Source organism: Somniosus microcephalus, chromosome 3 (assembly GCF_052327205.1).
Source record: "Somniosus microcephalus isolate GS21.2 chromosome 3, FLI_Smic_1.0, whole genome shotgun sequence".
NCBI lineage: Eukaryota > Metazoa > Chordata > Chondrichthyes > Squaliformes > Somniosidae > Somniosus > Somniosus microcephalus.
In genome coordinates, this window is record NC_140989.1 from 371624279 (window position 1) to 371648528 (window position 24250).

A 24250-nucleotide genomic window follows, 5' to 3' on the forward strand; every position below is an offset into this window, starting at 1 on the left:
CCGTCCTCCCCCAGTCTGCCTGGACCAATCACCGTCCACCCCAGTCTGCCTGGAGCAATCACCATCCGCCCCCAGTCTGCCTGGACCAATCACCAATCACCGTCCCCCCCCAGTCTGCCTGGGCCAATCACCGTCCTCCCCCAGTCTGCCTGGGCCAATCACCGTCCTAACCCAGTCTGCCCACATCACTGGGGCCTTACGGAATAAACAGAGCGAAGCGGCGGTCTGCCCGTGGAAAGGGATTGTGTCGAGCTTGGGGAAGCAGGAACTCGCCGTGGTTAATCTCGAGCATTCACAACGGCTCAACCGAGGTCAATGGTCAGTGTGAGCTGGCAGTGACGCTCCCTGTGAAACTGTTCCAATGACTCAAGACCAGGGCTGAAGCTGCATCCTGCCATGTGAGAGAGATCGCACGAGTACGCTGCTACATGCCACCGTTATTTAAGGAGTTGAAACGACAGTTAGGAGCTTTCCTCCGAGCCCGTTAACAACACCGCACGGAACGGCTGAAGTACAAGTTCCCAACCATGGCTCTGTGGGCAGCCGCTCACCTCTGAGTTAGAAGGTCGAGGGTTCAAGTCCCACTCCAGAGATTTGAGCACAAAATCCAACCGACACTCCCAGTGCAGTACTGAGGGAGCGCTGCACTGTCGGAGGGGCAGTACTGAGGGAGCGCTGCACTGTCGGAGGGGCAGTACTGAGGGAGCGCTGCACTGTCGGAGGGGCAGTACTGAGGGAGCGCTGCACTGTCGGAGGGGCAGTACTGAGGGAGCGCTGCACTGTCGGAGGGTCAGTGCTGAGGGAGAGCCGCACTGTCGGAGCGGCAGTACTGAGGGAGCGCTGCACTGTCGGAGGGGCAGTACTGAGGGAGCGCTGCACTGTCGGAGGGGCAGTACTGAGGGATTGCTGCACTGTCGGAGGGGCAGTACTGAGGGAGAGCCGCACTGTCGGAGGGTCAGTACTGAGGGAGAGCCGCACTGTCGGAGGGTCAGTACTGAGGGAGAGCCGCACTGTTGTCGGGCAGTACTGAGGGAGCACTGCACTGTCAGAAGGGAAGTAATGAGGGAGTGCTGCACTGTCGGAGAGGCAGTACTGAGGGAACGCTGCACTGTTTGAGAGGCAGTACTGAGGGAGTGTTGCACTGTCAGAGGGGAAGTACGGAGGGTGCACTGCACTGTCAGAGAGGCAGCACTGAGGGAGCGCTGCACTGTCGGAGGGGAAGTACTGAGGGAGCACCGCACTGTCGGAGGGGAAGTACTGAGGGAGCGTTGCACTTTTAGAGGGGCAGCACTGAGGGAGCGCTGCACTGTTGTCGGGGCAGTAATGAGGGAGTGCCGCACTGCTGGAGAAGCAGTACTGAGGGAGTGCCGCACTGTCACAGGAGCAGTACCGAGGGAGTGCTACACTGTCAAGAAGGGCAGTACTGAGAGAGCGCCGCACTGTCGGAGGGGCAGTACTGAGGGAGCACCGCACTGTCGGAGGGTCAGTACTGAGGGAGTGCTGCACTGTCGGAGGGTCAGTACTGAGGGAGTGCTGCACTGTCGGAGGGGCAGTACTGAGGGATTGCTGCACTGTTGTCGGGCAGTACTGTGAGAATGCCGCACTGTCGGAGGGGCAGTACTGAGGGAGCGCTGCACTGTCGGAGGGGCAGTACTGAGGGAGTGCCGCACTGTCGGAGGGGCAGTACTGAGGGAACGGTGCACTGTCGGAGGGGCAGTACTGAGGGAGCGCTGCACTGTCGGAGGGGCAGTACTGAGGGAGTGCCGCAGAGTCGGAGGGGCAGTGCTCAGGGAACGCTGCACTGTCGGAGGGGAAGTACAGAGGGAGCGTTGCACTTTCAGAGGGGCAGCACTGAGGGAGCGCGGCACTGTTGTCAGGGCAGTAATGAGGACGTGCCGCACTGTTGGAGAAGCAGTACTGAGGGAGTGCCGCACTGTCACAGGGGAAGTACTGAGGGAGTGCTGCAGTGTCGGAGGGGCAGTACTGAGGGAGCGCAGCACTGTCGGAGGGGCAGTTCTGAGGGAACGCTTCACTGTCGGAGAGGCAGTACTGAGGGGGCGCTGCACTGTTGTAGGGGAAGTAATGAGGGAGCACTGCACTGTCGGAGGGGCAGTACTGAGGGAGCGCTGCGCTGTCAGAGGGGCAGTACTGAGGGAGTGCCGCACCGTCGGAGAGGCAGTACTGCGGGAGCGCTGTACTGTCGGAGGGGCAGTCCTGAGGGACTGCCGCACTGTCGGAGGGGCAGTACTGAGGGAGCACTGCACTGTCGGAGGGTCAGTACTGAGGGAGTGCTGCACTGTCGGAGGGGCAGTACTGAGGGAGTGCTGCACTGTTGTCGGGCAGTACTGAGGGAGCACTGCACTGTCGGGAGGGTCAGTACTGAGGGAGTGCTGCACTGTAGGAGGGGCAGTACTGAGGAAGTGCTGCACTGTCGGAGGGGCAGTACTGAGGGAGTGCTGCACTGTTGTCGGGCAGTACTGAGGGAGCACTGCACTGTCGGAAGGGAAGTTATGATGGAGTGCTGCACTGTCGGAGAGGCAGTACTGAAGGAACGCTGCACTGTCGGAGGGGCAGTACTGAGGGAGCGTTGCACTGTCAGAGGGGAAGTATGGAGGGTGCACTGCACTGTTAGCGAGGCAGTACTGAGGGAGCGCTGCACTGTCGGAGGGGAAGTACTGAGGGAGCACCGCACTGTCGGAGGGGAAGTACTGAGGGAGCGTTGCACTTTCAGAGGGGTAGCACTGAGGGAGCGCTGCACTGTTGGAGGAGCAGTACTGAGGGAGTGCCGCACTGTCGGAGGGGCAGTCCTGAGGGTGTGCCGCACTGTCGGAGGGGCAGTACTGAGGAAGCGCTGCACTGTCGGAGGGGCAGTACTGAGGGAGTGCCGCACTGTCGGAGGGGCAGTACTGAGGGAGCGCTGTACTGTCGGAGGGGCAGTCCTGAGGGACTGCCGCACTGTCGGAGGGGCAGTACTGAGGGAGCACTGCACTGTCGGAGGGTCAGTACTGAGGTAGTGCTGCACTGTCGGAGGGGCAGTACTGAGGGAGTGCTGCACTGTTGTCAGGCAGTACTGAGGGAGCACTGCACTGTCGGGAGGGTCAGTACTGAGGGAGTGCTGCACTGTCGGAGGGGCAGTACTGAGGAAGTGCTGCACTGTCGGAGGGGCAGTACTGAGGGAGTGCTGCACTGTTGTCGGGCAGTACTGAGGGAGCACTGCACTGTCGGAAGGGAAGTTATGATGGAGTGCTGCACTGTCGGAGAGGCAGTACTGAAGGAACGCTGCACTGTCGGAGGGGCAGTACTGAGGGAGCGTTGCACTGTCAGAGGGGAAGTATGGAGGGTGCACTGCACTGTTAGCGAGGCAGTACTGAGGGAGCGCTGCACTGTCGGAGGGGAAGTGCTGAGGGAGCACCGCACTGTCGGAGGGGAAGTACTGAGGGAGCGTTGCACTTTCAGAGGGGCAGCACTGAGGGAGCGCTGCACTGTTGGAGGAGCAGTACTGAGGGAGTGCCGCACTGTCAGAGGGACAGTACTGAGGGAGTGCTGCACTGTCGGAGGGGCAGTACTGAGGGAGTGCTGCACTGTCAGAGGGACAGTACTGAGGGAGTGCTGCACTGTCGGATGGGCAGTACTGAGGGAGTGCTGCACTGTCGGATGGGCAGTACTGAGGGAGTGCTGCACTGTCGGAGAGGCAGTACTGAGGGAACGCTGCACTGTTGTCGGGCAGTACTGAGGGAGCACTGCACTGTCGGAAGGGAAGTTATGATGGAGTGCTGCACTGTCGGAGAGGCAGTACTGAAGGAACGCTGCACTGTCGCAGGGGCAGTAGTGAGGGAGCGCTGCACTGTCGGAGGGGAAGTACTGAGGGAGCACCGCACTGTTGGAGGGGAAGTACTGAGGGAGCGCTGCACTGTTGGAGGAGCAGTACTGAGGGAGTGCCGCACTGTCACAGGGGCAGTACTGAGGGAGTGCTGCACTGTCGGAGGGGCAGTACTGAGGGAGTGCTGCACTGTCAGAGGGACAGTTCTGAGGGAGTGCTGCACTGTCGGAGGGACAGTTCTGAGGGAGTGCTGCACTGTCGGAGAGGCAGTACTGAGGGAACGCTGCACTGTCGGAGGGGAAGTACTGAGGGAGCACCGCACTGTCGGAGGGGAAGTACTGAGGGAGCGTTGCACTGTTGTCGGGGCAGTAATGAGTGATTGCCGCACTGTTGGAGGAGCAGTACTGAGGGAGTGCCGCACTCACAGGGGCAGTACTGAGGGAGTGCTGCACTGTCGGAGGGGCTATACTGAGGGAGCGCAGCACTGTTGGAGGGGCAGTACTGAGGGAGCACTGCACTGCCGGAGAGGCAGTTCTGAGGGAACGCTGCACTGTCGGAGAGGCAGTTCTGAGGGAACGCTGCACTGTTGGAAGAGCAGTACTGAGGGGGAGCTGCACTGTTGTAGGAGAAGTAATGAGGGAGCACTGCACTGTCGGAGGGGATGTACTGAGGGAGAGCTGCACTGTCGGAGAGGAAGTACTGAGGGAAAGCTGCAGTGTCGGAGGGGCAGTCCTGAGGGAGCACTGCACTGTCAGCGGGGCAGCACTGAGGGAACGCTGCACTGTTGGTGGGGCAGTACTGAGGGAGTGCCGCACTGTCGGAGAGGCAGTACTGAGGGAGCACTGCACCATCGAAGGTGCTGTCTTTCAGATAAGATGTTAAACTGAGGCCACGTCTGCCCTCTCGGGTGGGTGTAAAAGATCCCATGGCACTATTTCTAGAAGAGCAGGGGAGTTCTCCCGTTGTCCTGTGCCAATATTTATCCCTCAATCAATATCACTGAAAGAGTTTATCTGGTGATTACCACGTTGCTGTTTTTGGGAGCTTGCTGTGCACAAAGTGGTTGCCATGTTTCCTACATTACAACAGTGACCACACTTCAAAAGTACTTCATTGTCTGTAAAGCGCTTTGGGACGTCCTGGGGTGGGGAAATGCAAGTCTTTGTTTCTTCTTTGATTTCTGGAGAGGCGTCAATGGAAAATCCGGACATAACGAGTATTTACAGAGCTGAGCAATGTCACCAGACACAACAGAAAGGAATCAATCGCTTCACTTACTTGTTCACCTTTTCCCCCTTTCGTTCCCTTTTGACCTGGTTCTCCAATCTCACCCTGTGTGAAGAAAGAATGACATTACAGCTTTACCCTGACCTCCCCCATCTCCCGCCCTCAATACCACATGACATCTTCTCTCTATTGTATTGCGGGTTGAAGTGTCAAAGACCATGGCTAACGTCTTGTACTAGTGCGCTCTGTGACAGATTAATCTCGGTATTGAGTGGCATGTCTTGCTGTCGGCCTTGACCTCGCTCTCTGCAGTTTTGTGATCCTCAGTTTTAAAAGAAGGAAATTGAGTCTTTGTCAGATTGAGATACACTCGAGGTCCCATTTAACAGAATTCTGGGTAAACGCAGCTGTAAATAATCGAACCTAAGCTCAATTCCCCCGCTGCCCAGCAGTGAACGAGGCCCTGAGATTAGCCGATAGACTGGGTCGTGAATATAGACCCAAACAAGCTTGAGATTGTCAGGCAGAGGAAGTGAAGGGGATTCATGTGAAGACAGCTTTCATATCATGGTACAGGCCTTTAGAAAACCTGTCATCATCTGTCATGTCCCATTGAGCGATGGGCGGGAGAGGGTTAAAAATTCAAACTCCACCCCAATGCGCCTCGAACGGTGCCACGTCCGGTTTAACAGGGTGGATTAACCTGTTCTCCAGAGGCGGCCAGTCAATTCAATATTTTAATCAAGCCTCTGATTTTGGGAGCCGGGTGTTGACGAGGATCCCGCAGGTTTAGTGTCTCTCCAGCACAGCTTGTGGGCCAGGAGGAACTGGAGGGCATCCCGCCCGACCTCGCAAACTAGCCAGCCACAATCGGACCCCCCGATCTCCCCACAGCCCCCGATCTCCCCACAGCCCCCGATCTCCCCACAGCCCCCGATCTCCCCCCGATCTCCCCACAGCCCCCGATCTCCCCACAGCCCCCGATCTCCCCACAGCCCCCGATCTCCCCACAGCCCCCGATCTCCCCCCGATCTCCCCACAGCCCCCGACCTCCCCCCGATCTCCCCACAGCCGCCGATCTCCCCACAGCCCCCGATCTCCCCACAGCCCCCCGATCTCCCCCCGATCTCCCCACAGCCCCCGATCTCCCCACAGCCCCCGATCTCCCCACAGCCCCCGATCTCCCCCCGATCTCCCCACAGCCCCCGACCTCCCCCCGATCTCCCCACAGCCGCCGATCTCCCCACAGCCCCCGATCTCCCCACAGCCCCCGATCTCCCCCCGATCTCTCCACAGCCCCCGATCTCCCCACAGCCCCCGATCTCCCCCCGATCTCCCCACAGCCCCCGATCTCCCCACAGCCCCCGATCTCCCCCCGATCTCCCCACAGCCCCCGATCTCCCCCCGATCTCCCCACAGCCCCCGATCTCCCCCCGATCTCCCCACAGCCCCCGATCTCCCCACAGCCCCCGATCTCCCCCCGATCTACCCACAGCCCCCGATCTCCCCACAGCCCCCGATCTCCCCACAGCCCCCGATCTCCCCCCGATCTCCCCACAGCCCCCGATCTCCCCACAGCCCCCGATCTCCCCACAGCCCCCGATCTCCCCACAGCCACTGATCTCCCCACAGCCGCCGATCTCCCCACAGCCCCCGATCTCCCCACAGCCCCCGATCTCCCCACAGCCGCTGATCTCCCCACAGCCGCCGATCTCCCCACAGCCCCCGATCTCCCCACAGCCCCCGATCTCCCCCCGATCTACCCACAGCCCCGATCTCCCCCTGATCTCCCCACAGCCCCCGATCTCCCCACAGCCCCCGATCTCCCCCCGATCTCCCCACAGCCGCCGATCTCCCCACAGCCCCTGATCTCCCCACAGCCCCCGATCTCCCCCCGATCTCCCCACAGCCGCCGATCTCCCCACAGCCCCCGATCTCCCCACAGCCCCGATCTCCCCACAGCCCCCGATCTCCCCCCGATCTACCCACAGCCCCGATCTCCCCCTGATCTCCCCACAGCCCCCGATCTCCCCACAGCCCCCGATCTACCCACAGCCCCCGATCTCCCCACAGCCCCCGATCTCCCCACAGCCCCCGATCTATCTACAGATCCCCAATCTCCCTCTCTCCTCTCCGCTCTCAGCTCTGGGCGAGTGCCTCTCAATCTTGTTGGCGGGAAATTTTAATCAGGTCCTGCCGTTACATTTGCCAGGACCTCCGGGGTATCCGTTCTTCTGGGTTTCCTGGACCCAACAGTTCTCCCTCCCGCCTCCCCATTAATATCGGGGTACCTGTGTCCCCACACAAGGTGATCAGGGGCAGCAGGAAGCATCATCCTTCTTCCTAAAGACCCTTCAACAAGCCTCTGGACACTGAGAGGGTGAGACCCCATCTGGACACTGAGAGGGTGAGACCCCATCTGGACACTGAGAGGGTGAGACCCCATCTGGACACTGAGAGGGTCACACCCCATCTGGACACTGAGAGGGTGAGACCCCATCTGGACACTGAGAGGGTGAGACCCCATCTGGACACTGAGAGAGTGAGACCCCATCTGGACACTGAGAGGGTGAGACCCCATCTGGACACAGAGGGTCAGACCCCATCTGGACACTGAGAGGGTCAGACCCCATCTGGACACTGAGAGGGTGAGACCCCATCTGGACACTGAGAGGGTGAGACCCCATCTGGACACTGAGAGGGTGAGACCCCATCTGGACACTGAGAGGGTGAGACCCCATCTGGACACAGAGGGTCAGACCCCATCTGGGCACTGAGAGGGTCAGACCCCATCTGGACACTGAGAGTGTCAGACCCCATCTGGACACTGAGAGGGTCAGACCCCATCTGGACACTGAGAGGGTGAGACCCCATCTGGACACTGAGAGGGTGAGACCCCATCTGGACACTGAGAGGGTGAGACCCCATCTGGACACTGAGAGGGTGAGACCCCATCTGGACACAGAGGGTCAGACCCCATCTGGGCACTGAGAGGGTGAGACCCCATCTGGACACTGAGAGGGTGAGACCCCATCTGGACACAGAGGGTCAGACCCCATCTGGACACTGAGAGGGTGAGACCCCATCTGGACACTGAGAGGGTGAGACCCCATCTGGACACAGAGGGTGAGACCCCATCTGGACACAGAGGGTGAGACCCCATCTGGACACTGAGAGGGTGAGACCCCATCTGGACACTGAGAGGGTGAGACCCCATCTGGCCACTGAGAGGGTGAGACCCCATCTGGACACTGAGAGGGTGAGACCCCATCTGGACACTGAGAGGGTGAGACCCCATCTGGACACTGAGAGGGTCAGACCCCATCTGGACACTGAGAGGGTGAGACCCCATCTGGACACTGAGAGGGTGAGACCCCATCTGGACACTGAGAGGGTGAGACCCCATCTGGACCCTGCATTCAGTTCAGGGCCCCGACCCTCAGGAAGGATATACTGGCCTTGGAGGGGGGGCAGCCCAGATTCACCAGACTGACACCGGGGCTAAAAGGGTTAAATTATGAGGACAGGCTGGGCTTTTATTCCCTCGAGTTTAGAAGATTAAGGGGTGATCTAATCGAGGTGTTAAAGATGATTAAAGGAGTTGATCGGGTCGATAGAGATAAACTATTTCCTCTGGTGGGGGGAGTCCAGAACAAGGGGTCAGAATCTTAAAATTAGAGCCAGGCCGTTCAGAGCTGATGTCAGGAAGCACTTCTTCACACAAAGGGCAGTGGAAATCTGGAACTCTCTCCCCCAAAGAGTTGTTGAGGCTGGGGGTGAATTTGAACTTTGAAGACTGGATTTTTTTGGGTAAGGGTATCGAGGGATATGGAGCAAAGGTGGGTAAACGGGGTTTAGATACAGATCAGCCTCAATCTAACTGAATGGTAGAAGTCACACAGCACCAGGTTATAGTCCAACAGTTTATTTGAAATCACAAGCTTTCGGAGCGCTGCTCCTTCGTCAGGTGAAGTGGAGAGATGCATAAAGACACAGCTTATATAGTCAGAGAATAATGCCAGATGATTACAGGTAATCTTTCTAACTGCCATTTATCACACCTCGGCAGAGAGATAATCACAGCAATCAAAGGTGTGAATGGTGTCCAAACAGGTTAGTCAGGAAAACATTACATCAAAGAACAATGAGGTGGGGTCACAAGGGGTCAAATGTTGCAGATGCTGGGGTCTGTATGAAAAACAAAAAACAGACAAAAAAACATTGTTTTTGCTGGAAATCACAGCAGGTCCGGCCGCATCTGTATAGAGAACAAACCAACGACGACTCGAGTCTGGGTGACCCTACGTCAGGTGGGGTTACATGTAGCGTGACATGAACCCAAGATCCCGGTTGAGGCTGTCCTCATGAGTGCGGAACTTGGCTATCAGTTTCTGCTCGACGATTTTGCATTGTCGTGTGTCTTGAAGACAACGTTGGCCGAGTCACATCTGTGTTGATGATCTGGCATGTCTTGCAGAGGTTGCCGCGGCAGGGTTGTGTGGTGTTGTGGTCGCTGTTCTCCTGAAAGCTGCCATGGCAACCTCTGCAAGACATGCCAGATCATCAACACAGATACCATCATCACACGTGAGGACACCACCCACCAGGTACATGGTACATACTCATGTGACTCGGCCAACGTTGTCTACCTCATACGTTGCAGGAAAGGATGCCCCGGAGCATGGTACATCGGCGAGACCATGCAGACTCTGCGACAACGGATGAACGGACACCGCGCAACAATCGCCAGGCAGGAGTGTTCCCTCCCAGTCGGGGAACACTTCAGCAGTCAAGGACATTCAGCCTCCGATCTTCGGTTAAGCATTCTCCAAGGCGGCCTTCGAGACACACGACAACGCAAAATCGTCGAGCAGTAACTGATAGCCAAGTTCCGCACTCATGAGGACGGCCTCAACCGGGATCTTGGGTTCATGTCACGCTACATGTAACCCCACCTGACATAGGGTCACCCAGACTCGAGTCGTCATTGGCTTGTTCTCTCTACACAGATGCGGCCGGACCTGCTGTGATTTTCAGCAAAAAAAATGTTTTTTTGTCTGTTTTTTGTTTTTCATACAGACCCCAGCATCTGCAACATTTGACCCTTTGTGACCCTACCTCATTGTTCTTTGATGTAATGTTTACCTGACTAACCTGTTTGGACACCATTCACACCTTTGATTGCTGTGATTATCTCTCTGCCGAGGTGTGATAAATGGCAGTTAGAAAGATTACCTGTAATCATCTGGCATTATTCTCTGACTATATAAGCTGTGTCTTTATGCATCTCTCCACTTCACCTGACGAAGGAGCAGCGCTCCGAAAGTTTGTGATTTCAAATAAAACTGTTGGGACTATAACCTGGTGTTGTGTGACTTGTTAGATTTGTCCACCCCAGTCCAACACCGGCATCTCCACACCATAACTGAATGGTGGAACAGGCTCGAGGGGCTGAATGGCCTCCTCCTGCTCCTATGAATGGTGGGAGGTCCTTCACCACATGGACTGCAGCGGCCCACCACCACATTCTCAAGGATGGGCAATAGATGCCGGCCTTACCGGCGACACCCACGTCCCAGGAATGAATGTGAAAGTGAAACAGAAGTGAAACATTAAACACTCACTCACCTTGTCACCATCTTCCCCTGGAGGCCCCTGAGGACCTGCAGGACCAGGCAAACCAACGGGTCCCTGAACTCCGTCACGACCAGCCGGACCCTGAGGTCCTTTCTCCCCCTGGAAGGTTACAGAAAGGTCAAGTCAAACACCGGTCAAAGATTCGCAAATTCATTCCCCATCCACGGATAAAGTAGGTGGAGCCCAGACGTGAGGGGGGTTGGCGCAGAAATAATCGGCTGTTCCATCTGAGAAGGAGCGATTCGGGGGGAGTTGGCCATTCATCAACATTCCATTGGCAGCAGTGCGGGAAAGGCAGGAGGGGCTGGAAATTCAAACTGGCCCTGGGCTTTTATCGGCAGGGCACCGTGGCCAGGGCACCAGTTCTCTGCTAATCTGGTGCTTGTTTGTAGTTCGCAAAGTCTGAGGCAGGATGGAAATTGGAAATAAGTAAAACATTGTTGAATTAAATGTCCCGATTTGTCTATCTCGTGCCACTCAAAGGGTTTAGGCACAAGATCATTGAGAAAGTTACGGAGCTGTGAAAAAGAGGCAATTTCTCCTTGGTTAGAGTGAGTAACAGAGATAAAAAAAATATAGAAAGACATTTAAGATGGAAAAGGAGAGATAATTGATAAACTGATCAAACTCAGAGAGGATAAAACCCCTGGACTGTATTCACGTATATTAAAAAAGTCATAGAGTCATAACGGCACAGAAGGAGGCCATTCTGCCCATCGAGTCTGTGCCGGCTCTCTGTAGAGCAATCCAGTCAGTCCCATTCCCCCGCTCTATCCCCAGAGCCCTGCAGGTTTATTTCCCTCAATTGCCTATCCAGTCTCCCCTTGAAAACATCGAGTGTCTCCGCTTCCACCACTTCCGTCGGCAGCGAGTTCCAGGTCCTCACCACTTGCTGCGTAAAAAAGTTTTTCCTCACGTCCCCCTGTATCTCTCGCCCAAAACCTTAAATCTGTGTCGCCTAGTCCTTGTACCATCAACTAGTGGGAACAGCCTTTCCCCGTCTAGCCTATTTAAACCCTTCATAATCTTGCACACCTCAATCAAATCACCCCTCAACCTCCTTTGCTCTAATGAAAACAAATCCAGCTTCTCCAACCTGTTCTTGTAGCGAAGATCCCCCATCCCCGGAACCATTCTGGTAAATCTCCTCTGCACCCTCTCAAGGGCCTTCACATCCTTCCTAAAGTGTGGTGACCAGAACTGGACACAATACTCCAGTTGTGGCCTAACCAGCGCTTTAGAAAAGTTCAGCATAATTTCTCTACTTTTGTACTCAATACCTCTATTTATGAAGCCCAAGCTCCCATATGCTTTGTTAACCACTCTCTCAATATGTCCTGCCACCTTCAGGGACCTATGCACATTAACTCGCAGGTCCCTCTGTCCCTGCACACTCTTTAAAACTGTGCCATTAAGTGTATATTGCCTCTCCCTGTTCCTTCTGCCAAAATGCATCACTTCACACTTCTCTAAATTCCACCTGCCACTTGTCTGCCCATTCTGCTAGCCTTTCTATGTCCTGTTGCAGTCGATTGGTATCATCATCACTGTTTGCCACATCCCCAAATTTGGTGTCATCGGCAAATTTAGAAATTAGGTTAGGGAAGAGATAGCAGGGGCACTGTTACATATATATAATAAAGATTCACTAGAAAAGGGAATAGTGCCAGAGGACTGGTGGACAGCTGATGTGATTCCTATATTTAAAAAGGGAGATAGAACAAGTCCAGGGAACTGTAGACCAATTAGCTTCACATTGGTGGTGGGAAAGATACTGGAATCCTGACTCAAAGATGTAATAGAGAAACATCTAGAAACTGAAAATATAATAAAGAGTAGTCAGCACGGATTCCAAAAGGGAAGGTCATGCTGGACCCACCCTATCGAATTCTTTGAAGAAGTAACAGGAAGAGTAGATAATGGTAATGCAGTAGATATAATATATTTGGATTTTCAAAAGGCCTTCGATGAGGAACCGCAGAGTAGACTCATGACTAAGGTCAGAACATGTGGAGTCAGGGGACAAGTAGTAGAATGGACAGCGAGTTGGCTACAGAATCGAGAGTGGGGGTTAAAGGTTAGTTACTCAGATTGGCAATAGGTGGGAAGTGATGTTCCACAGGGATCAGTGCTGGGACCACTGCTGTTCACCATTTACAACAACAACAAGTATTTCTATAGCGCCTTTAACGTAGTAAAACGTCCCAAGGCAATTCACAGGAGTATCAAAAAACAAAAAATTGACACCGAGCTACATAAGGGGAAATTAGGACAGGTGACCAAAAGCTTGGTCAAAGAGGAAGGTTTTAAGGAGAGTCTTAAAGGAGGAGAGAGAGGCGGAGAGGTTTAGGGAGGGAATTCCAGAGCTTAGGGCCCAGGCAGCTGAAGGCACGGCCGCCAATGGTTGAACGATTATAATCAGGGATCCTCAAGAGGGCAGAATTAGAGGAGCGCAGATATATCGGGGGTTTGTGGGGCTGAAGGAGATTACAGAGATAGGGAGGGGTGAGGCCATGGAGGGATTTGAAAACAAGAATGAGAATTTTGAAATCGAGTCTTAACCGGGAGCCAGTGTAGGTCCGTGAGCACGGGGGTGATGGGTGAATGAGATTTGGTGCGAGTTAGGACACAGGGCAGCCGAGATTTGGATCACCTCAAGTTTACATAGGGTGGAATGTGGGAGGCCAGCCAGGAGTGCATTGGAATAGTCAAGTCTAGAGGTAGCAAAGGCATGGAGGAGGGTTTCGGCAGCGGATGAGCTGAGGCAAGGGTGGAGATGGGTGATGTTACAGAGGTGGAAATAGGCGGTCTTTGTTACGCTGCAAATATGTAGTCGGAAGCTCATTTCGGGGTCAAATATGACACCAGGGTTGCGAACAGTGTGGTTCAGCCTCAGACAGATGTTGGGGTGAAGGATGGGGTCAATGGCCAGGGAACGGAGTTAGTGGTGGGGACCGAAGACAATGGCTTCGGTGTTCCCAATATTGAATTGAGGAAAACTGCTGCTGATCCAGTGCTGGATGTCGGACAAGCAGTCTGACAATTGAGAGACCGTGGAGGGGTCGAGAGAGGTGGTGCTGAGGTAGAGCTGGGCCCTGCCAAAAGAGCAAAAAAGATTAACAAGAATGATACCAGAACTGAGAGGTTCTACCGATCAGGAAAGACTGAACAGGCTGGGGCTCTTTTCTCTAGAAAAGAGAAGTCTGAGGGGTGGAACTGATGGAGATGTTTAAAATTATGAAGGGGTTTGATCGGGTAGACGTAGAGAAGATGTTTCCACCTGTGGGGGAGACCAGAACCAGGGGCCATCAATATAAGACAGTCACTAATAAATCCAATCGGGAATTCAGGAGAAACTTCTTCACCCAGAGAGTGGTGAGAATGTGGAACTCGCTACCACAGGGAGTGGTTTATAGAATCATAGAATTGTTACAGCACAGAAGGAGGCCATTCGGCCTGTCGAGCCCGTGCCGGCTCTCTGCAAGAGCACTTCAGCTCGTCCCACTCCCCAGGCCTTTCCCCGGAGCCCTGTAATTTTTTTCCCTTCAGATAATTATCCAATTCCCTTTTGAAAGCTGTGATTGAATCTGCCTCCACCACACATTCAGGCAGTGCATCCCAGATCCTAACCACTCACTGCGTAAAAAAGTTTTTCTTTATGTCGTCTTTGATTCTTCTGCCAATCACCTTAAATCTGTGTCCTCTGGTTCGCGACCCTACCGCCAATGGGAACAGTTTCTCTCTACCTACTCTATCTAGACCCATCATGATTTTGAACACCTCTATCAAATCTCCTCTCAATCTTCTCTACTCTGAGGAGAACAACCCCAGCTTCTCCAGTCTATCCATGTAACTGAAGTCCCTCATCCCTGGAACCATTCTTGTAAATCTTTTCTGCACCCTCTCTAAGGCCTTCACATCCTTCCTAAAGTGCAGTGCCCAGAATTGGACACAATACTCCAGTTGAGGCTGAAACAGTGTTTTATAAAGGTTCATAACAACTTCCTTGCTTTTGTACCTTATGCCTCTATTTATGAAACCCAGGATCCCGTAAGCTTTTTAAAACACTTTCTCAACCTGCCCTGCCACCTTCAACGATTTGTGCACACATACCCCCAGGTCTCTCAGTTCATGCACCCGCTTTAGGATTATACCCTTTAGTTTATATTTTCTCGGTTCATTCTTTCTACCAAAATGCATCACTTTGCACATTTCTGCGTTAAATTTAATCTGCCACGTGTCCCCCTATTCCACCAGTCTGTCTCTGTCTTCCTGAAGTCTATCACTATCCTCCTCACTGTTCACTGTACTTCCAAGTTTTGTGTCATCTGCAAATTTTGAAATTGTGCCCTGTACACCCAAGTCCAAGTCATTAATATATATCAAGAAAAGCAGTGGTTGAGGTGAATAGCACAGATGCATTTAAGGGAAAGCCAGATAAACACATGAGGGAGAAAGGAATAGAAGGATATGCTGATAGGGTGAGATGAAGAGGGGTGGGAGGAGGCTCGTGTGGAGCAGAAACACCGGCATGGACCAGTTGGGCCGAATGGCCTGTTTCTGGGCTTTAAAGACTATGGAATTCTGTGACTACAGTCTGATCGTTTTACAACACAAATTACTGAAGGATACTTACAGGGGCTCCTTTCTCTCCAGCAGGGCCAAGACCACCTTGAGGTCCGGGACGACCAGGAAGACCAATAGGACCAGCAACCCCAGCAGATCCACGCTCACCGGGAGACCCCTAGAAACATCGTCCAAACATTCACGTTAATCACCGATAAAAATTGTACCTAGACTGAGGTCCAGTTGGAGAGAATACTCGTCAACCCAACACAAACCAACAGAACATCCACCAACACAACACACCTCAACTCAACACACCTCAACTCAACACAACCCAATACACAACACACCCCAACCCAACACACCTCAACCCAACACACCTCAACCCAACACACCTCAACTCAACACACCTCAACCCAACACACCTCAACTCAACACACCTCAACTCAACACACCTCAACCCAACACACCTCAACTCAACACACCTCAACTCAACACACCTCAACTCAACACAACCCAATACACAACACACCCCAACCCAACACACCTCAACCCAACACACCTCAACCCAACACACCTCAACTCAACACACCTCAACCCAACACACCTCAACTCAACACACCTCAACTCAACACAACCCAATACACCCCGACACAACACACCCCAACCCAACACACCTCAACCCAACACACCTCAACCCAACACACCTCAACCCAACACACCTCAACACACCTCAACCCAACACACCTCAACACACCTCAACCCAACACACCCCGTCACAACACACCCCAACCCAACACACCTCAACCCAACACACCTCAACCCAACACACCTCAACTCAACACACCTCAACCCAACACACCCCGACACAACACACCCCGACACAACACACCCCAACCCAACACACCTCAACCCAACACACCTCAACCCAACACACCTCAACCCAACACACCTCAACTCAACACACCTCAACCCAACACACCTCAACCCAACACACCCCGACACAACACACCCCGACACAACACACCCCGACACAACACACCCCGACACAACACACCCGACCCAACACACCCCAACCCAACACACCCCAACCCAACACACCTCAACCCAACACACCTCAACCCAACACACCTCAACCCAACACACCTCAACCCAACACACCTCAACCCAACACACCTCAACCCAACACACCTCAACCCAACACACCTCAACCCAACACACCTCAACCCAACACACCTCAACCAAACACACCTCAACCCAACACACACCAACATATTACATCCCAACACACCCCGACACAACACACCCCAGTCGACCCTGCAAAGTCCTCCTCACTAACATCTTGGGCCTTGTGCCAACATTGGGAGAGCTGTCCCACAGACTAGTCAAGCAACAGCCTGACATAGTCATACTCACAGAATCATACCTTTCAGTCAATGTCCCAAACTCCTCCATCACCATCCCTGGGTATGTCCTGTCCCACCGGCAGGACAGACCCACCAGGGGTGGCAGCACAGTGGTATACAGTAAGGAGGGAGAGAGCCTGGGAGTACTAAACATTGACTGTGGACCCCATGAAGTCTCATGGCTTCAGGTTAAGCGTGGCAAGGAAATCTCCTGCTGATTGCCACCTACCGCCCTCCCTCAGCTGATGAATCAGTACTCCTCCATGTTGAACACCACTTGGAAGAAGCACTGAGAGTAGCAAGGGCACAGAATGTACTCTGGGTGGGGGACTTCAATGTCCATCACCAAGAGTGGCTCGGTAGCACCACTACTGATCGAGCTGGCCGAGTCCTGAAGGACATAGCTGCCAGTCTGGGCCTGCGACAGGTGGTGAGTGAACCAACACAAGGGAAAAATCTACTTGACCTCTTCCTCACCAATCTACCTGTTGCAGATGCATCTGTCCACGACAGTATTGGTAGCAGTGACCACCGCAAAGTCACTGTGGAGACGACATCCCGGCCCCCCTGACCACATCGGACATAGCGTCCAGCGGTAAGTAAGGGGGCGCTTCCGAAGATCGCAGCCGGGATGTGAGTGGGGCGCTCTGCACGGCGATGAGGTCATCGCCAGCGGTGCTGCGCCACGGGTCGCTTACGTTTACCGCTGCCGCTAACCTCCCGCTGAATTTCGCGGGAGGCGTTGGCGGCGCCCTGCCCGGGCGCAAGCTGCTTTGTGCCCCGTTAGCGCCCTCTTAAGGTGCTAATGGGAGGCGCAAAGAAACCAAATTTTTCCCCCTTATTCTTTCCACTTGTCTTTGTGTGCCGGCAGATTTAGTTCGATCTCTACAGGGAGTCGAATGTAAGCAGAGATTGGGGAAGTTTGACCATCAAACCATCCAGGGTTAACAAAACTGAAAAATGAGTAACTGTCCAAGGAGCAGGGAGCTGCCCTCACTGTCTTGACACACGGAGTAAAGCTCCCTCTACACTGCTCCATCAAACACTCCCAGGGCAGGTACAGCACGGGTTAGATACAGAGGAAAGCTCCCTCTACACTGTCCCATCAAACACTCCCAGGGCAGGCACAGTACGGGTTAGATACAGAGTAAAGCTCCCTCTACACTGTCCCATCAAATAATCCCAGGGCAGATACAGCACAGGTTAGATACAGAGTAAAGCTCCCTCTACACTGTCCCATCAAACACTCCCAGGGCAGGTACAACACGGGTTAGATACAGAGTAAAGCTCCCTCTACACTGTCCCATCAAACACTCCCAGGGCAGGTACAGCATGGGTTAGATACAGAGTAAAGCTCCCGCTACACTGTCCCATCAAACACTCCCAGGGCAGGTACAACACGGGTTAGATACAGAGTAAAGCTCCCGCTACACTGTCCCATCAAACACTCCCAGGGCAGGTACAGCACGGGGTTAGATACAGAGTAAAGCTCCCTCTACACTGTCCCATCAAACACTCCCAGGGCAGGTACAGCACGGGTTAGATACAGAGGAAAGCTCCCTCTACACTGTCCCATCAAACACTCCCAGGGCAGGCACAGTACGGGTTAGATACAGAGTAAAGCTCCCTCTACACTGTCCCATCAAATAATCCCAGGGCAGATACAGCACAGGTTAGATACAGAGTAAAGCTCCCTCTACACTGTCCCATCAAACACTCCCAGGGCAGGTACAACACGGGTTAGATACAGAGTAAAGCTCCCGCTACACTGTCCCATCAAACACTCCCAGGGCAGGTACAGCATGGGTTAGATACAGAGTAAAGCTCCCGCTACACTGTCCCATCAAACACTCCCAGGGCAGGTACAACACGGGTTAGATACAGAGTAAAGCTCCCGCTACACTGTCCCATCAAACACTCCCAGGGCAGGTACAGCACGGGGTTAGATACAGAGTAAAGCTCCCTCTACACTGTCCCATCAAACACTCCCAGGGCAGGTACAGCACGGGTTAGATACAGAGTAAAGCTCCCTCTACACTGTCCCATCAAACACTCCCAGGGCAGGTACAGCACAGGTTAGATACAGAGTAAAGCTCCCGCTACACTGTCCCATCAAACACTCCCAGGGCAGGTACAACACGGGTTAGATACAGAGTAAAGCTCCCGCTACACTGTCCCATCAAACACTCCCAGGGCAGGTACAGCACGGGGTTAGATACAGAGTAAAGCTCCCTCTACACTGTCCCATCAAACACTCCCAGGGCAGGTACAGCACGGGTTAGATACAGAGTAAAGCTCCCGCTACACTGTCCCATCAAACACTCCCAGGGCAGGTACAGCACGGGGTAGATACAGAGTAAAGCTCCCTCTACACTGTCCCATCAAACACTCCCAGGGCAGGTACAGCACGGGTTAGATACAGAGTAAAGCTCCCTCTACACTGCTCCATCAAACACTCCCAGGGAAGGTACAGCATGGGTTAGATACCGAGTAAAGCTCCCTCTACACGATCCCATCAAACACTCCCAGGGCAGGTACAGCACGGGTTAGATACAGTTACTCATTTTTCAGTTTTGTTAACCCTGGATGGTTTGATGGTCAAACTTCCCCAATCTCTGCTTCCATTCGACTCCCTGTAGAGATCGAACTAAATCTGCCGGCACACAAAGACAAGTGGAAAGAATAAGGGGGAAAATTTGGTTTCTTTGCGCCTCCCATTAGCACCTTAAGAGGGCGCTAACGGGGCACAAAGCAACTTGCGCCCGGGCAGGGCGCCGCCAACGCCTCCCGCGAAATTCAGCGGGAGGTTAGCGGCGGCCGTAAACATTAGCGACCCGCGGCGCAGCACCGACGGCGATGACATCATCGCCGTGCACAGCGCCCCGCTCACATCCCGGCCGCGATCTTTGGTATAGATACAGAGTAAAGCTCCCTCTACACTGTCCCATCAAACACTCCCAGGGCAGGTACAGCACGGATTAGATACAGAGTAAAGCTCCCTCTACACTGTCCCATCAAAGACTCCCAGGGCAGGTACAGCACGGGGTAGATACAGAGTACAGCTCCCTCTACACTGTCCCATCAGACGCTCCCAGGGCAGGTACAGCACGGATTAGATACAGAGTAAAGCTCCCTCTACACTGTCCCATCAAACACTCCCAGGGCAGGTACAGCACGGATTAGATACAGAGTAAAGCTCCCTCTACACTCTCCCATCAAACACTCCCAGGGCAGGTACAGCACGGGTTAGATACAGAGTAAAGCTCCTTCTACACTGTCCCATCAAATACTCCCAGGGCAGGTACAGCACGGGTTAGATACAGAGTAAAGCTCCCGCTACACTGTCCCATCAAACACTCCCAGGGCAGGTACAACACAGGTTAGACACAGAGTAAAGCTCCCTCTACACTGTCCCATCAAACACTCCCACGGCAGGTACAGCACAGGTTAGGTACAGAGTAAAGCTCCCGCTACACTGTCCCATCAAACACTCCCAGGGCAGGTACAACACGGGTTAGATACAGAGTAAAGCTCCCGCTACACTGTCCCATCAAACACTCCCAGGGCAGGTACAGCACGGGGTTAGATACAGAGTAAAGCTCCCTCTGCACTGTTCCATCAAACACTCCCAGGGCAGGTACAGCACGGGGTCAGAAACAGAGTAAAGCTCCCTCTACACTGTCCCATCAAACACTCCCAGGGCAGGTACAGCACGGGGCCAGATACAGAGTAAAGCTCCCTCTACACTGTCCTATCAAACACTCCCAGGGCAGGTGCAGCACGGGTTAGATACAGAGTAAAGCTCCCTCTACACGATCCCATCAAACACTCCCAGGGCAGGTACAGCACGGGTTAGATACAGAGTAAAGCTCCCTCTACACTGTCCTATCAAACACTCCCAGGGCAGGTACAGCACGGGGTCAGATACAGAGTAAAGCTCCCTCTACACTGTCCCATCAAACACTCCCAGGGCAGGTACAGCACGGGGTAGATACAGAGTAAAGCTCCCTCTGCACTGTCCCATCAAACACTCCCAGAGCAGGTACAGCACGGGTTAGATACAGAGTAAAGCTCCCTCTGCACTGTCCCATCAAACATTCCCAGGGCAGGTACAGCACGGGTTAGATACAGAGTAAAGCTCCCTCTACACTGTCCCATCAAACACTCCCAGGGCAGGTACAGCACGGGTTAGATACAGAGTAAAGCTCCTTCGACACTGTCCCATCAAACACTCCCAGGGCATGTACAGCACGGGTTAGATACAGAGGAAAGCTCCCTCTACACTGTCCCATCAAACACTCCCAGGGCAGGCACAGTACGGGTTAGATACAGAGTAAAGCTCCCTCTACACTGTCCCATCAAATAATCCCAGGGCAGATACAGCACAGGTTAGATACAGAGTAAAGCTCCCTCTACACTGTCCCATCAAACACTCCCAGGGCAGGTACAACACGGGTTAGATACAGAGTAAAGCTCCCTCTACACTGTCCCATCAAACACTCCCAGGGCAGGTACAGCATGGGTTAGATACAGAGTAAAGCTCCCGCTACACTGTCCCATCAAACACTCCCAGGGCAGGTACAACACGGGTTAGATACAGAGTAAAGCTCCCGCTACACTGTCCCATCAAACACTCCCAGGGCAGGTACAGCACGGGGTTAGATACAGAGTAAAGCTCCCTCTACACTGTCCCATCAAACACTCCCAGGGCAGGTACAGCACGGGTTAGATACAGAGGAAAGCTCCCTCTACACTGTCCCATCAAACACTCCCAGGGCAGGCACAGTACGGGTTAGATACAGAGTAAAGCTCCCTCTACACTGTCCCATCAAATAATCCCAGGGCAGATACAGCACAGGTTAGATACAGAGTAAAGCTCCCTCTACACTGTCCCATCAAACACTCCCAGGGCAGGTACAACACGGGTTAGATACAGAGTAAAGCTCCCGCTACACTGTCCCATCAAACACTCCCAGGGCAGGTACAGCATGGGTTAGATACAGAGTAAAGCTCCCGCTACACTGTCCCATCAAACACTCCCAGGGCAGGTACAACACGGGTTAGATACAGAGTAAAGCTCCCGCTACACTGTCCCATCAAACACTCCCAGGGCAGGTACAGCACGGGGTTAGATACAGAGTAAAGCTCCCTCTACACTGTCCCATCAAACACTCCCAGGGCAGGTACAGCACGGGTTAGATACAGAGTAAAGCTCCCTCTACACTGTCCCATCAAACACTCCCAGGGCAGGTACAGCACAGGTTAGATACAGAGTAAAGCTCCCGCTACACTGTCCCATCAAACACTCCCAGGGCAGGTACAACACGGGTTAGATACAGAGTAAAGCTCCCGCTACACTGTCCCATCAAACACTCCCAGGGCAGGTACAGCACGGGGTTAGATACAGAGTAAAGCTCCCTCTACACTGTCCCATCAAACACTCCCAGGGCAGGTACAGCACGGGTTAGATACAGAGTAAAGCTCCCGCTACACTGTCCCATCAAACACTCCCAGGGCAGGTACAGCATGGGTTAGATACCGAGTAAAGCTCCCTCTACACGATCCCATCAAACACTCCCAGGGCAGGTACAGCACGGGTTAGATACAGTTACTCATTTTTCAGTTTTGTTAACCCTGGATGGTTTGATGGTCAAACTTCCCCAATCTCTGCTTCCATTCGACTCCCTGTAGAGATCGAACTAAATCTGCCGGCACACAAAGACAAGTGGAAAGAATAAGGGGGAAAATTTGGTTTCTTTGCGCCTCCCATTAGCACCTTAAGAGGGCGCTAACGGGGCACAAAGCAACTTGCGCCCGGGCAGGGCGCCGCCAACGCCTCCCGCGAAATTCAGCGGGAGGTTAGCGGCGGCCGTAAACATTAGCGACCCGCGGCGCAGCACCGACGGCGATGACATCATCGCCGTGCACAGCGCCCCGCTCACATCCCGGCCGCGATCTTTGGTATAGATACAGAGTAAAGCTCCCTCTACACTGTCCCATCAAACACTCCCAGGGCAGGTACAGCACGGATTAGATACAGAGTAAAGCTCCCTCTACACTGTCCCATCAAAGACTCCCAGGGCAGGTACAGCACGGGGTAGATACAGAGTACAGCTCCCTCTACACTGTCCCATCAGACGCTCCCAGGGCAGGTACAGCACGGATTAGATACAGAGTAAAGCTCCCTCTACACTGTCCCATCAAACACTCCCAGGGCAGGTACAGCACGGATTAGATACAGAGTAAAGCTCCCTCTACACTCTCCCATCAAACACTCCCAGGGCAGGTACAGCACGGGTTAGATACAGAGTAAAGCTCCTTCTACACTGTCCCATCAAATACTCCCAGGGCAGGTACAGCACGGGTTAGATACAGAGTAAAGCTCCCGCTACACTGTCCCATCAAACACTCCCAGGGCAGGTACAACACAGGTTAGACACAGAGTAAAGCTCCCTCTACACTGTCCCATCAAACACTCCCACGGCAGGTACAGCACAGGTTAGGTACAGAGTAAAGCTCCCGCTACACTGTCCCATCAAACACTCCCAGGGCAGGTACAACACGGGTTAGATACAGAGTAAAGCTCCCGCTACACTGTCCCATCAAACACTCCCAGGGCAGGTACAGCACGGGGTTAGATACAGAGTAAAGCTCCCTCTGCACTGTTCCATCAAACACTCCCAGGGCAGGTACAGCACGGGGTCAGAAACAGAGTAAAGCTCCCTCTACACTGTCCCATCAAACACTCCCAGGGCAGGTACAGCACGGGGCCAGATACAGAGTAAAGCTCCCTCTACACTGTCCTATCAAACACTCCCAGGGCAGGTGCAGCACGGGTTAGATACAGAGTAAAGCTCCCTCTACACGATCCCATCAAACACTCCCAGGGCAGGTACAGCACGGGTTAGATACAGAGTAAAGCTCCCTCTACACTGTCCTATCAAACACTCCCAGGGCAGGTACAGCACGGGGTCAGATACAGAGTAAAGCTCCCTCTACACTGTCCCATCAAACACTCCCAGGGCAGGTACAGCACGGGGTAGATACAGAGTAAAGCTCCCTCTGCACTGTCCCATCAAACACTCCCAGAGCAGGTACAGCACGGGTTAGATACAGAGTAAAGCTCCCTCTGCACTGTCCCATCAAACATTCCCAGGGCAGGTACAGCACGGGTTAGATACAGAGTAAAGCTCCCTCTACACTGTCCCATCAAACACTCCCAGGGCAGGTACAGCACGGGTTAGATACAGAGTAAAGCTCCTTCGACACTGTCCCATCAAACACTCCCAGGGCATGTACAGCACGGGTTAGATACAGAGGAAAGCTCCCTCTACACTGTCCCATCAAACACTCCCAGGGCAGGCACAGTACGGGTTAGATACAGAGTAAAGCTCCCTCTACACTGTCCCATCAAATAATCCCAGGGCAGATACAGCACAGGTTAGATACAGAGTAAAGCTCCCTCTACACTGTCCCATCAAACACTCCCAGGGCAGGTACAACACGGGTTAGATACAGAGTAAAGCTCCCTCTACACTGTCCCATCAAACACTCCCAGGGCAGGTACAGCATGGGTTAGATACAGAGTAAAGCT

At 53.7% G+C, this 24250-nt stretch overlaps 1 protein-coding gene across 1 annotated transcript in view; it reads right to left on the reverse strand.

The window, feature by feature from the left end:
- Nucleotides 1–24250, reverse strand: part of LOC147122437 (collagen alpha-1(XI) chain-like) — a 745903-nt gene that overhangs the window by 194280 nt on the left and 527373 nt on the right. Inside the window, exons 44-46 of the mRNA XM_085983595.1 lie at nt 15321–15428; nt 10676–10783; nt 5099–5152 (exon numbers count right to left, since the gene is read on the reverse strand). Coding sequence (XP_085839721.1) covers nt 5099–5152; nt 10676–10783; nt 15321–15428 — 270 coding nt within the window. The remainder of the gene's footprint in view (nt 1–5098; nt 5153–10675; nt 10784–15320; nt 15429–24250) is intronic.